Raw genomic sequence first — 15,191 nt, 5'->3', positions numbered from 1 at the left:
TCTAATTGTTTTTATTACCTGTAAATTGTTAGTCCTAAACTTAAAGTATTTCTGCTATCACAATAATTTATGAAACCATATGCTATTCTGGGCATATTATCAACGTCCTCAGTACTCTGGCCCACAACCCCAATTTTAATGGCCCTCTTGAACCGAACTGATGGCACCCAAGTGGACTGCTCCCTCTTGACACGAAAGCCAAATTTGGCTCATGCTGCCAGAAGTCAATTTCTGGGCCACTTGTAGCTCATGTCCACTTTACCATGGTCAGCACAGCTATGAGTGAGCCAGATTTGTTTAGTGACATGTGACCAAATGAGGATTTTTAACTGGAGAGCCCACTTCTGGATTACTTGCTGTTTACTGGCACTGACAGTGGATTAACAGAACTGCATTTCTGCTGGAAGTGGCCCACATCTGCATACTATCTAAGTACTTAAAGTTTTAAAGGTGTTAAAAAAAAAAAAGAATATGGTTGGGTGCGTTTTCCCTATTTGAAATATTAAACTACAGAAAAATTAAACGAGACAGGCATCTTGAGAATGTCTTTAAGGATATTCTATATTTTGCTCTGCCTTCGACCTCTATCATCAACAACAGTATTCCTGACTCAATGTTTTAAGTTATTTGGTATTTTCCATTCCTCCTTTCAAGGTTCAACACTATCTGTATGTTCAAAACCATCTAGGGGCACTGCTTCTAATTGAATTCAGGTCCCTGAATGCCATGTTTTCTCTGAACGTCGTGTATTCAACAGAACACACAGCTTGTACAATTTCAATACAACCGTGCTGCCAAAAGAACAGGACGCTCCAGAGCAGCTGCTTATTACCATTAAGGTCATCATGCTCAATGCTAAGTGCAGCTAGAGGGGTATAAAACACCCTCAGCACTGGGCTGTTTTTTCTTGGGTGAATTGCGCTACATCCCGAACCTGTGAGTGTGTACCTGATCTCACTTATCTTCCCGAGGCTGAATTCCATTAAACATTCACAGCTATGTTCCAACATCTAGACGGATAACTGGAACATAAGTGGACAAAATACTTTTTAATATGTTCGACTTAACAAGGTGTTGGATGAGCCGTTGTCTACAAACCGTTGGCCAGGTGGTGTATATTTTGGTACCATGCTGCGAGCTGTCTGTCAGAGTGGGAAAGAAAACAGACGAACGCATCCGCAAAAACAACGCTTACGCGACTTGTGGACGTTTCTGGAGTAAAAGCTACAGACTAAAGAATATATTTTCACGGAGTGACACTCATTAGCCCCGCAGCGTGGGCTGGACATGTGTGGCAACAAAGTTTGAACACGGGCAACACTCCAGTGGATCTGATGCAACAGGGCTGCAACAGAGTTACAGCTCCAGAACGAGAAAACAGTGTCCTTCCTCGTCGCCGGCGATTAACTAGTCCTTCAGCTGAGAGTCTCGCCCGCCGCTTTAACGTTACCGTCTTCACCGTTTCCATGGACACCGCCCTCACACTTCAGCCCGGGGTGTTTATTCTTCTTAAAACTAAAGCATACGCAAATAAACTAAGCGAGAAAGCTAGAAAGAAGTCAAGAAAAGACCAGGAAACGTTGGTCAGATACGGAGCTGTTAATATGGTTAAATCTGTTTAAAGGTCGCGGTTGTTAATGTTATAATGTGTCGATAAGTTTAAAGTTTATGACGGTTTATTATTAAACTCCGTTAAGAGTGCTGCTGCCCGGCGGATTGATCCGAGTGAGAGTGACGAGGCTCCTGTTTGAAGAGGCGTTTTGCTCCGGTCCCCCCACCCCACCCCCAAAGAAAACTTTTTCTAAACGCTTTTTTATTGCGGATCCGATCACATTGCGACATCAAATGCTTGTGACCGAACTCGGAGAAGCGATGCTCCACTAATCTGAAAGTCTTCGTCTCTCTGCCGGAGTTCTCTGCGTCGTAAACAGCGCACTTCACACTTCAGAGTCCGTCCATCAAAATGGAGTAAGTGTCAACTTTCATTGCTTTCAGCTGCTGGTCTATAAATGTCCTGTGTCTATAGATTCATTTTGGTTTTTTTTTCTGTAATATAACAGGCTTTGACAAGGAACGGGAATTCCTGCGTTGTGTTTCATATATTTTCTCTTTCAGTGATTTAAATCAGGTTGTAAAACATTTAATGAGACTGGGCTGAGCTATTAAGTTCTGTAATGTAGTATGCGAACATGTAACAGCCTATAAAGTACACAGTTTTTTTTTTTTATTACGTTTTCAATGTTGTTTTTAATTATTTATTTATTTTATAAATGACTGCTTATTCATTCTATTGGCAACTAGCCACTCAGTGACCATGTGACTGGCTTCAGATTCATATTTGGCTTAGATGCATAACAGATGAAGGGAGGGAGTAGGGGAATAAATGAAGAGTAGCCTACTGGACTCTCACAATAGTACAAGTTAACAATGAGGGAACATCTTCATGGTTTAGAATTAAACCATCATCCACAGAGTTTAACAACACTAATATTTGTATAACCTGTTCTAATTAAATTCCCTATTTAAGTAATCTTCTATAAAAACTGGACTAACTCACTGTTGTTTAAAATTGGACTAAAATGAGCACTGATCCAAACTGAAATAATCAGAAAGCGGTCTTTGCTTATTTCAAAAGTTTAGAACATTTCAGTTCATAAAGGTCAAATGGAGAGAATGCCGTATTTTATTTGGGTTTATAGAGTTCTGCAAAAGTCTGTACAAAATTGTGGTCCTTTCTTTGTTTCTTCTAGGTTTCATCCTTTCTCATCATTGTGCTGTGTGACGCATTTCTCATATTCCAACGCATTGTACGCAATTCATCATTTCAACCAAAACAGAGAGCGTTCAGGCGGCATAGATCCATCTCGGGAAAATTCTCCTCATTTGCACAGTCCACCTCAGAATTTTCTCTTTCCTACTGGCTAACGACGGCCAATCCTAGAAAAGAGGGGCGGAGTTAACACAGACGTAGGACATAATTGGTAAGCAGCGAGATGATTTTTTTTTATTTTACCCGATTGCCGGTGGAAACCGCACTGCAGTATACGTGTTAATGGCGTACAGTAAGTAAAACCAATGGCTTTTTTTATTTTGATTTGTATGTTTGTTATCATTACGAATGAATGCTTTTCTAAAAACTAACATGTTTTTGTGTAATCAGATGTATAAGATTAATTAATAGCATGCATGTTCAAGAAATTATTCCATTTTACAAGATATTTGACACTTGTTTAATTCCTGACTTTTTTTCTTTTCTTTTCAGATTGGATGACAGAACATTTTGACTCCTACTCACACACAACCTCAACCGAATCATCTCCTGGTTCATCAATACCGCCTTCACCCTTGGAGCATGATGTCCAAGTACCCTCTGACTTGGAGGTAATGACCTCTCTCCTGAAAGAGGAACTTGCCCAACTGGAGGATTATTACCTGTTCGAATCCACACCAATGAAAGTGGAGAAATGGCAAAAATGTGACAAAGGCTTACAAGCGATGGCTGCTCAGTCATACTACCAGTTTCCCTGCACTTCATACAATTTAAACCAATCCGAATCGAACCCCAGGCTTGTTTCCCTGGCAACAGGGGAGCTCGACCTCAGAGGCTTCTGTGGGAGCTCGATCAGCAGACCAAAAATTTCTAGACCTGCCCCTTACAGCTATGTTCGGACCCACTCCAGTAGCCAAAGGATAGCACCGAATGGATGCAAAGATGTAGAGGTCTTTGAGAAAGAAACATGGACTTTCAAAGGGACTCATTCAGGTTACACAGAGATGGCTTTTGACCAGTGCTCTGTTGACAAAATTTTTGGAAAGAACAATGGCAGTACAAAGAAGGTTAGAGAATGTGCTATATTGTTAAAGGAAGAAGAAAAAAACTGTTTCACTGAAGATGTTTTCTACAGAGCAGAGATGATGAAAAGTTTTGATGCTGGTGCACCAATGGATACCCACCAAAAGAGAGAAAGTCAAGTTCATGGACTGAAGATGGTTGGCCATGGCCATGAAGGTGCTGCTTTGCCAGTAATGCACTGCAGTGAAAATGAAAGCAGTGCAGCATTTAAACATCCAGAAGTGGCTGAATGTTATTATAATCAAATCACTGCCAATTTAGAGCCATATCACGGCTTTATGAATGAGGTAGATCAGTCTGTCAGAACTGGGGCTGTTGAATCTCAGAACAGTGGTTACCTACACCATGAATGCCTTGTAGATCAAAGCTTTGAATGTCTGTCTGGAGACAGTGTTAGATCTTTGGAGTTTCCATCACAGAAACTAATGCACAGGCAGAGAGAAAACCCATGTGTGTTCAAGTCAGATGTCAAAGTAGGTTCAATGGAAAGGAACCATGGAGAACGCAAGCAGAAGAAGAGGGATCAGAATAAGACAGCTGCTTACAGGTACTGTAGAAATGCTGTTCTCTTAATTTTATTGATACTATTCTGATATTAGTTGAATGGGAAATGTATAGAATGGAAACATGCACTCCAGAAAAACTCCCAAAGAAAAAAATGTGTTGACTTAAAGTGGAACTAAGGGATGGGTGAATTAGAAACATTTAATCACATTATGCAATATAAAATATGTTGACACTCTGACAAATTACAGTAATGGAGCCACATTCAAACACTACTCTGAAAAAACCTTGAGTGCAATTTCATTTATTCATGACTGTACATGCTGCACTAAACAATCTCATTGTAAAGGACATTTTGCGCTTTCTTTGTAATTTAGAACTATGTTGGGTATTTTAAGAATAGATAATATCCATGATATGCTTGGGAAAGTGTAGCCAGTTTATAATGCAATAATGATTATTTATTAATATTTATAATGATTTTAAAAAAGTGACTAAGAAGATTAAGCTAACAGTACAAATTGTTTTTAAAAGCATGTGCTTTTTACATTGTTGTACTAAAAATTAGCAGCTAAGGGCATAACAGTTTTCAGATGTTCAATGTATTTATGCGTAGTGATCTCTGTGGTCAGTGGAGATATAATCATATTGTTTGATCACTGATAAGAGAGTAGAATAACGCTGATTTGCACCACCTCTGTCACCACAATAACAACAGGTATCGTCAGCGTAAGAGGGCGGAGCAAGACTGCTTGGAGGAGGAGCTTCATGGTTTGGAGGGGCGAAACAGAGAGCTAAGGGACAAAGCAGAATCCGTAGAGAGAGAGATACAGTACGTCAAAGACCTCCTAATTGAAGTGTATAAGGCTCGAAGTCAGCGCTTGAAAGAGGATTCCAGTGCCTAAATCTGTTCTCACCACCAGCATTAAAAGATCAGCTCTTTCTGCAAAGGACTTTTTAATAGGATCTGGCAGCATGCTTTTGATGTTCCAAGTAGTCGGAGTGGCTCAGAAAAAAAAAAAAGGTCATGAATTAATTTTTTTTTTTTTTTTACAAAAAATCACTGGAAATGCAGGCCATAAGATGTAACGAGGGACTTCAAATGTCTTGGAGCACTGTGATAATAGCCTTGAGCTGAACACAACTCTATTCTAACAATAGCATTAAAGAGATTATGCATTCTATAAATTGCCATGATTCCGTTCAATTTTCAACTTTATATTACACTGCTCTGTGCAAGTTGGATTGTTTATACCAAAACACAAGTCAACAAACAGCTACTCTACATATGCTAGCTCAGATATATATTTATTGTCATCATGCTAAAAGTGTGGGGCATGGTAAAGCTTAGTAAGACTTTTGACAATATAACAGCAAGTTATTGTTCATTTTTGTATGCTATAACTATGAAGAGCACTGTAATGTTGAGTGATATTACATATACCATGTGCTTATTTTGATTTCATGATATTTTCCATATTCTTTTCCAACATTCATATGTCTTGTACAGAATTTTTTTATTGTAGCTGATGTACTAAGAGGATGCAGGAGAAATTTTTCAATAACATTTTTTTCAATAACATTTAAAATACTGTACATTTTCAACCAATGTACTGTGGTTTATAGCACATGAGTAAAATTATAGATTTCTTGGTGACTTCACTGGCTCAGGTACTGAATGCATGTCCGAAATACTGAAAAGCATGTTGGGTTACGATTTACTGCATGACCCAGTATATGACTGCTTTGTGCATTACAATAGCAAGTAGATTTTTTTTTTTCTGCCTTCAATCCTTTATTGTCATTTACTTGATAACATCATGCACCAAAAATATTTGCTTAATTTCTGAGGCATGGAACTGCATTACATAGTCAGTATCCAGGAGATTTGTTTGCTTTCTTGTGCAGGTTTGCGGCAAACAATCACTGTCATTTGCTGAACTTTAAAAAATGTAGGCCTAATGTCATTTATATTGATAAATATCCAGGTGCACATTAGGCCTGTTTATAAATAAGCCATGCCTAACAAAACTGATGGGTATTGCAACATGAGCTCCTGCGCAGTTATTTCTGCAGGAAAATCTGTGTGTGGAAACATGTCTGTGTATCAGAATCGAATGGCACAATAAACGCGAACCAAATTAAGGTGTGGCGTTTTTATATGCAGTTATAAAAATGCACTTTTTTTTGTTTCAAATGAAAACTGATAATTGCTCAAAAATTATTGGTGTTTCTTGATTAAGATTAAGATAGAAATAGCACACACACATATATATATTTATATAAATGTCATATATCTTGGTGGTATGTTAATCTGACATTTTTATTCAGTTTGCCAGATATGAAACCTCTTGTAGTTGAAGTTAAATTTAATTATCCTTTGTTTTCACAGAAGTGACTAATATGAAACATTAAAATAAAACAGGTGAGCAACAATGCTCACAGTGGCAAATCATGATATTAGTAAGATAAGACAGATAGACCTTGTCCATGATGGCACCCGTGGAATGCTGTACAACCAACAAGAGGGCAAAATATCTTTAAATATATAAATACAATTGGTGCATCAGTTTTCAAATGAGGCTTCTTATTAAAAGTTTCCCTAAGAACACTTATATATTTTAATGTGGAAAACATTATTCTTGTTTCTGAACAAATGTGGGATCTGAGTGTTTAAGTTTAATATTTATACATTTTGTAGAAATTACTATTTTCTAATAGATGAAATGTTTCAGATTATCATTCATTAAAAATGCATAAAAACAGTAACACATTGGTACCAAACAGTGAGCATAGGAATGAAGAATGATTCGAAATATGCTATAAGCATTTTAGAATTTTAATACAGCAATTGCACAATGCATTGCTTTTATAATTGTAATATTACATTTGTTTCAAACGGAAAGATGCAAATGAGCCCTCTAACATTATTTATTTTGCAATGCGCGTATCCTGATCATAGTTCTACTTTAGCATTTTGGGTATCAAGGCAATCAAGAAATAAAATTAATAAAAAAAAGAAAAATCAGGCCAGCCTGGACTCTTTCACATCACTGCTAAGCACATGAATATACCTGCAAATAGATTATAGAGAATGTAGCTTTCAGGATGACACCTGAAGTAAATAATTCAGTACCTTTCCCAGACACATTTAAGCATAAAATATGACAGCACACAAGTGTAGAATGAGTAACTGAAACAAAAAATCTGTTTTGTTGATTTTGTAGGTGACAGTACACATTCTTTGCAGAGAGCACAACACAAAGTGTAGCCTGTGTAAAATGATTGTGCACTCTTCTTTTTCTTTAGCGTTAGTACTAGTGGAAAATGCTAGAAATTATTAAACAAATGTAAAAAATGTAGTATTTGAGACTGTTCTCTGTAGAGGAGAGGATCAAGGGAATCTCAACATGATTTTATATTCATACCAGAATTGAATTAGTGAGCCATTAGTTGGAACTGCTAAGATGGTTGAGGCATTGGTTTCTTTTATTTTATAATTTAATGAAAACCTCATGGTTCCGATCAATTGTATATTTGAGAGAAAGCTATTTTCAGTAAGAGCTCTCATGAAATTTACAAATGCATGCAAATACCGCTGATCAAATAGGTACCAATACTCTACAAGAAATAATCTACAGGTGCTTTCCTGCAACTAATACTGCACTGTTTATTTGCTGAATGTAAAAGGAAAAAATAATATTATTTTGTTTTTTACCTGATGTGTTAAATTCATCAATTCATAAATTTTATTCTTAGAGCAGTGATCCACAATTTGTAGATGAGAAGATGTTCTATCCCCACCGCTCCAACACACACGTACATGTTTTTGCTTCCAAACTCCACGGGAATTTATTTTAAACATTCATGCACATTCATACAAAACTGCAACTTCTTATTGAACAAAACAGAATTAAGTGATAAATGTGTTTTATTCAGTGGAAATACATTATGTATCTTATTCATGTATCTATCTGTGCCCCCCAACCCCCGCATTTTGGGATGCATTTCTTTTTTTCCACTTAGAAAATCAACAAATCTTGTCAGTGACGTGCCCAGATCTTTTTAATGCGCTGTGATTTGGTTTAAAATCAGCAGTCCCACATGACCCAAAGCCTACATTCAGGAAATAATATTACCTACAGGAATTGATCCATATGAAACATTTTTCTGATATTCTGATACTTATGAACCATAGAACATATGTTATATTTCAAGATGAATATCTAAAGGGTTAGATTTGCAAACTAATAATAAAAATTTAATTCTAAAATCTCTGTATGTGAAATAAAAAAATGGAAGTTTTAAACTTGGATATACACATTTAAACATCTACACAGGCTTAAGACAGTCAACATTATTTCACTCACTCACTTACCCACACACATCCTCCAAGTATTGTGCAGACACACACATGGAGAATGTGAACAGTGATAATGTCTTAATCTTAAAGTTTAAAGGAGGAAAATAAGAAAAAAGACAACAGAAAAGGAAGAATCAATATAATCAGTGAATATGTGATCACAGAATAAATCATCGTTCCTCAATTACACATCTTTAAGTTAGACATGTTTTAGTTTCTTGGTATGCTAGTTTTAATAAAAAATAAAAATAAATACCTTTTTTTGTATATTATTTTTTGTATATATCTGTATATATTAACTTTACTGTTTACAGAGTCATATGCACATTTTACCTGATCGCAGTTGTTATATGTCAGAGTGGGACATCTTTGGGCTGTGCGCTGAAGCGCTTGAACAGGACCTCCTACAGGAATGACATTGGAAAAGTTAATAAACAGCTTTTATAACCATAACAACCCATGCGAAATCTGCAACAGTTTAAAAATGGATGAAATAAAGCTAAATGATAAACTATATAAATATTAATCTGATTATTTGAAAGACATAACATATATATTTTTTTAGAATACTACACTAAAAACATTATGTTGTTAGATTTTCACCAAGAAAATATTTAGGACCAACTTGCTGGGATGAGTTTGTTTGTGTTTAGCAGCTAAAATGTCCTTTCATCAATCTTGTATATAATGTGCCCTCATCCATTTATCTGTAAAACTGATCAGTGAAACACTGAATGTCATTCATTCATTTTCTGTAACCACTTATCCAGTTCAGGGTTGTGGTGGGTCCGGAGCCTACCCGGAATAACTGGGAGCAAGGTGGGACCACACCCTGGAGGGGGCGCCAGTCCTTCACAGGCCAACACCTTCAGTCACACATTAACTCACACCTATGGACAGTTTTGAGTCACCAATCCACTTACTGGATAAATATCTGAATATGTATAAAATAATAATTTGAAAAATTAGATTAAAATCATTGACACAAGATCCATCAGGGTTAATCTTAAATTGGGTTACACATATTAGATATTATTATCTGTCCTTAAAAATTAATTAAACTTAAACTAAATGAATTATCCCATTATAAATTGTAAATGATGTGTTTAACTTTTGATTTCTTTATAAAGACGGGTGACAAAATAAAGTCAACAAGAATAATTTATTGTTCAATTACTCCAAAACCAAGAAAACCTAGAAATTTTATTATTAAATGTTGGTATATGCATCAACAGGATTTGCATGCTAAATCCATGTAGTCATTGTTATTGTTGCAATAGTAGATTTAACTATATTATAATTTACTGTCAAGCATACAAATAAAAAGATGTCAAGTAAACAACTTATCATATAAACATCTAATAACATATCAGGGGTATATTAAAACACAAAAACATACAAATAAAATGTACACAGCATACACCAATCAGTCTTAACATTATGACCTCTTCCTTCCGTTTCTACAGTCGTTGTCCATTCTCTCAGCTCCACTGATCCTACAGGAAACCTTTGTTGTTCTACAATTAAAAACCGAACTCCATCTGTTGCTCTGCTTACTTTGTTTGCCCCCTTTCACACTGTTCTTCAAAAGGTCAGCACCAGCACAGAGCAGGTATGATTTGGGTTGTGGGTCATTCTCAGCGCTGCAGTGGCATTAATGTGTCGGTGGTGTGTTAATATGTACTGTGCTCATATGAATGGATCAGACAGAGCAGTGCTACTGTTTTTAAACACAGTGTCCACTTACAACCTTGATCAAACTTGTAGGTGTAAAGTCAGAGACAGTAGCTCATATGTTGCTTCAGTTTCTTTTAATTACATTTGACATAAGTTCTGCATGTTTTCTAGAAAAATATAGTTTATATGCTCCTCCTGTTTTAAACTTTAGCAGCTCACATATTTTATAATAATCTTTATACTCTTCCTGAACAAAACACCGGCCCAAACCTAAGCTCTACACCTTTACTGGACGGCTAAGGTCCAAATAATTTTGGGATCAGCAGATCTCGTTTTTACATTATAGTATGCGAATATATTACATTTACAGTGAACGGACATATCCCTGAGAGTGGAGTGGGTACTTATTTTGCTTAATCACAGTAAAAACAATCAAACAAACGAAAACAATGAAGTACAAGGACCAGTATCAGAAAAGTAATGAAAAAAAATCAAACAGCATATTCTCTCCTCTTAACGTTTAATTTAGGAGCAAAATATATGAAGACACTAATGTGTTAAATCAAGTATTATAGGGCAAACCTGTAAAATTAATGTTGCATCATCTCCACAGAAAAGCATGAAAATGAGACAATGGAGCAGATGCCCATGAGTTTAAAGCTATAAAGTGAAGCATCGGCAAAATCCTATAAGCCCCTACGTATGAAGCAGAGGAACTGTGTTCTATGGAGCATTGGAAAAGGATTCAGTAACTTAGATACATAGATATATGTGTTGGAACGTCATACAGACAGAACCAAATATATCAAACATTCTCACACAAACGCAGCTTGAGTAGATACCTAGGCTTAAAGATACGGCACTTTTTCGCAAAATCCCTTCTGAATTTTCAACTCTTATTAGAAATACAATTTCCGTTTCAATTAGTGGCTTTGCGAATTATTACTTTTCCGTTATGAATGTTCAGTTTGTTTCTTTTTTGAAATATTTCGAATTGCATCAATCGCAACTGGTTACTGCTGCACAATTTAAGGTGGTAAGGACAATTCGAGTTAGACGCCAACTTTAACCTCGTATTTGAAGCGGTTCTAAATTTAACTTGTGTTTTACTAGGATAATTTTGCCTTGGCCCAAAGTTTGTCTTCAGTTTGGTTTATTCAGGTTTCATGACTCACCTGTGAAACCAGAAACGTTGTTTTATACATAGAGCCTCCTAACGAAATGGAATAGAGCACTGCTGACTTGTAGTTGAAAGACTGAATCGCTGGGTGGCGCTCTAGCTCTGCTATAGCACAGTAAAACTGTTAGCGTCCCAAGTGTTCTCCCTACTTCCTGTGTAGTGCACTATACAAGTCAACTTTAAGTATAAACCCCTGGTTTTAAGCTCGTGAGGGACTGAATGCATTTTAACTTGTCTAACGCAGACAACGTACAGTTTAAGTATTTAAAAAGTCCCCCTGGTTAACTGCTGCACTATATGGATCGAAATATTTAGTCTTATTTGTTAAATAAAGGAAAGTTCAGCCCTCTGCAACTGCCATGTCTTGTGCAGAGCATAAATACCATCCGGACACATACAGACCTGCTCCAGACAAACGCCTTTACGTGAGGGGACTTTTTAATAGCTCTGATAAGGTCTTAAGACAAATAATAATAATAATAATAATCAGATATCAAATCTACACTTTTATAATCCCATGTGTTGCCTCCTGGGCTCCTTATTCAAGTCCATCAGAATTTAGAATCCTTTGTACTTATATCCACCAATATACCCCAGACTTCTTCTCCTTTTGGGGTTCCTTCTAAAATTATATATTCCTCTCTAAATTTCAACATATCTCTTATCGTTTTAACCATGTTTGTTTTATTGTACTCTAGTGTGTTCTCCCCCACTAAGTTAAATAATTTGTTCTGTACTGATCAGTGGCGATTGCTCTAAGACTGCAAGGGAAGCTCAGCTTCCCCTAAAATATCAAAAATAAGTGATTAAATATATACTGCTGTGTGTACATGTCATTGAATACATATGCACTACAACGCGATTAACTTTTGTTCAGAATCAGCTTCTTATCACTGGTAAAGACGCAGCTTTTCTCTCAGTCATTCCCGCAGATTCACAGTGATTTAAACAGTGAGGACGCTGAGCGCCCACAGAGTTCAATGGAGAAGCAGCTAAGTGCAGCGAAACGAGACGAGTCATTGGATAAATGCTGGGCTTTGTCCCGCCCGTCGGACGCTCAGCGTCTCTGGGGGTCTATGGGGCAGTGGGCTGGACTCGGCTGGCCCGGACGCTCAGCCTCTGCATGATGATTGGATGATCTGTCTGAGGCTGAATCCCTTTTTGTTTGACGGCGAAATGAGCGAATCAGCGATCCTTTGGTGTAAAGATCCGTGGGAGCATTACATTTTCATTCTGTTCTGAGTTGAACCAGACTTTCTTAAACCTCTTAACGGCATTTTCATTGTTAAAAACGACCAGCGACAAATCGAGCTTCTATTTCTGGTGGGGTTTTTGTAGCTGCTTGTGTTTGACTTCTATCACTCTTTCTGACTTCTATCGCAGTTTCTGTCCAGCGGGTGCTGCTGAGCCCCTCCACCGTCACAAAGCACTCACAGGCGGACACACTTCACATGGGCCAAGGCCGTTTAAGCAGCCTAGCTCTGCTGGCCATTGAGAGGACACTAGTCAAGTCCCTGGAAAAGACGCCTTGTTGGTACGACAGGGTCACAGATCATTTTCTTGAAAAGGAACGGAGGGTAGAATTTACGTATAAATAAACTGACACATTTTATGATGGAGGCCGAAATTGAGCTTCCCCTCCTTGAAAGACCAGCATCCGCCACTGGTACTGATGTATCTAATAATTAAGCTGACATTTCTTCTATTGAGAATTCTGGTGATTAGGAAACAGCTTCAAAATACAGAATGAGTCTCATTAAATGTGTTCTCATATATATATAATCATTCATAATGAAATATCATCATTCATTATCTGTAACCGCTTATCCAGTTCAGGGTCACAGTGGATCCAGAGCCTACCTGGAATCATTGGGCGAAAGGCAGGAATACACCCTGGAGGGGGCGCCAGTCCTTCACAGGGCAACACAGACACACACACATTCCCCCTTTTGAGTCGCCAATCCATGTGTGTTTTTGGACTGTGGGAGGAAACCAGAGCACCCAGAGGAAACCCACGCGGACACGGGGAGAACACACCAAACTCCTCACAGTCAGTCACCTGGAGCGGGAATCGAACCCACAACCTCCAGGTCGCTGGAGCTGTGTGGCTGCGCCACCGTGCTGCCATAATGAAATATGTTATAATAAAATAACATATTTCATTATGAACGAAGGGTCTCAGTAAGTGTGTGTTTTCAGTTTATCCAGTCAAGATTCAGCTTTATTGATTAAAGATTAAAGCTGTTTTTTGTAGAGTTAATTGCTGCACCAGAGACGGTGGAATAAAAAACATGAAAGAAATAAAGTCAGCTTCATTACCCCCAATATACAGTTAGGTCCATAAATATTTGGACAGAGACAAAGTTTTTCAAATTTTGGTTCTGTATATTACCACAGTGAATCTTGAACAAAACAATTCAGGTGCAGTTGAAGTTCAGACTTTCAACTTTAATTCAGTGGGTTGAACAACATGATTGCATAAAACTGATGAACTAAAGCATTTTTTTAAACACAACCCCTTCATTTCAGGGGCTCAAAAGTAATTGGACAAATTAAATAATTGTAAATAAAATGTTCATTTCTAAAACTTGGTTGAAAACCCTTGTTGACCCTGTTGGCAATGATTGCCTAAAGTCTTGAACTCATGGACATCACTAGATGCTGAGTTTCCTCCTTTTTAATGCTTTGCCAGGCCTTTACTGCAGTGGTTTTCAGTTGTTGTTAGTTTGTGGGCCTTTTTGTCTGAAATTTAGAATTTAACAAGTTAAATGTATGCTCAATTGGGTTGAGAAAAGGTGACTGACTTGGCCATGCAAGAATATTCCACTTCTTTGCTTTAATAAACTCCTGGGTTGCTTTGGATGTATGTTTTGGGGCATTGTCCATCTGTATTATGACATGCCAACCAATCAGTTTGGCTACATCATCAATAAACACTGGCACTGGCAACCATGCATGCCCAAGCCATCACACTGCCTCTGCTGTGTTTTACAGATGATGTGGTATGGATCATGAGCTGTACCATGCCTTCGCCATACTTTTTCTTTCCATCATTCTGGTGGAGGTTTATCTTGGTTTCATCTGTCCAAAGAATGTTCTTTCAGAACTGTTTTGGCTTTTTAAAATGTTTTTAGCAAAGTCCAATCTAGCCTTTTTATTCTTGATGCTTACAAGTGGCTTGCACCATGCAGTGAACCCTCTGTATTTACTTTCATGCAGTCTTCTCTCTACGGATGATTTGGATATTGATACACCTACCTCCTGGAGAGTGTTTTTCACTTGGTTGGCTGTTGTGAAGGAGTTTCTCTTCACCATGGAATTTATTATGTGATCATCCACCACTGTTGTCTTCAGTGGGTGTCCAGGCCTTTTTGCATTGATGAATTCACCAGTGCTTTCTTTCTTTCTCAGGATGTGCCAAATTGTAGATTTTGCCACTCCTAATATTGTAGCAAATTCTCAGATGGGTTTTTTTTTTCTGATTTCGCAGCTTAAGGATGGCTTGTTTCACCTGCATGGAGAGCTCGTTTTTCTTCACAAAATCTTCCAAATGCAGGCACCCACATCTGCTCATGAAATAGCCTTTGTGTCAATTGTCCAATTACACTTGGTCC

At 37.5% G+C, this 15,191-nt stretch overlaps 1 protein-coding gene and 1 long non-coding RNA gene across 3 annotated transcripts in view; one reads left to right on the top strand and one right to left on the bottom strand.

Moving 5' to 3' along the window:
- The window catches only part of LOC136690018 (uncharacterized), a 38,442-nt gene extending 26,749 nt beyond the window's left edge, over nt 1-11,693 (bottom strand). The window contains exons 1-2 of the long non-coding RNA XR_010801739.1: nt 11,573-11,693; nt 9,054-9,124 (exon numbers count right to left, since the gene is read on the bottom strand). This is a non-coding gene — a long non-coding RNA (uncharacterized lncRNA). The remainder of the gene's footprint in view (nt 1-9,053; nt 9,125-11,572) is intronic.
- On the top strand, nt 1,213-6,488 carry atf5b (activating transcription factor 5b). Of its 2 annotated transcripts, none has more exons than XM_066662538.1 (4): nt 1,213-1,968; nt 2,751-3,062; nt 3,263-4,400; nt 5,076-6,488. In XM_066662538.1, the coding sequence occupies exons 2-4, from the start codon at nt 3,053-3,055 to the stop codon at nt 5,260-5,262; spliced, it is 1,335 nt and encodes a 444-aa protein (XP_066518635.1). In that variant the 5' UTR covers nt 1,213-1,968; nt 2,751-3,052; the 3' UTR covers nt 5,263-6,488. The 2 variants fall into 2 exon arrangements, with proteins under 2 accessions (XP_066518635.1, XP_066518636.1); XM_066662539.1 differs by having other exon boundaries at nt 1,214-1,968; nt 2,751-2,981.
- Nucleotides 11,694-15,191: the final 3,498 nt, after the last annotated feature.

The sequence above is a fragment of the Hoplias malabaricus genome, chromosome 1, assembly GCF_029633855.1.
Source record: "Hoplias malabaricus isolate fHopMal1 chromosome 1, fHopMal1.hap1, whole genome shotgun sequence".
NCBI classification, from domain to species: Eukaryota; Metazoa; Chordata; class Actinopteri; order Characiformes; family Erythrinidae; genus Hoplias; species Hoplias malabaricus.
This window is presented reverse-complemented; position numbering and strand designations above follow the sequence as displayed.

Coding starts and splice junctions, on each gene's coding strand:
- atf5b (XM_066662538.1), top strand. Junction 4,401..5,075: donor AATAAGACAGCTGCTTACAG/GTACTGTAGAAA, acceptor CAATAACAACAG/GTATCGTCAGCGTAAGAGGG.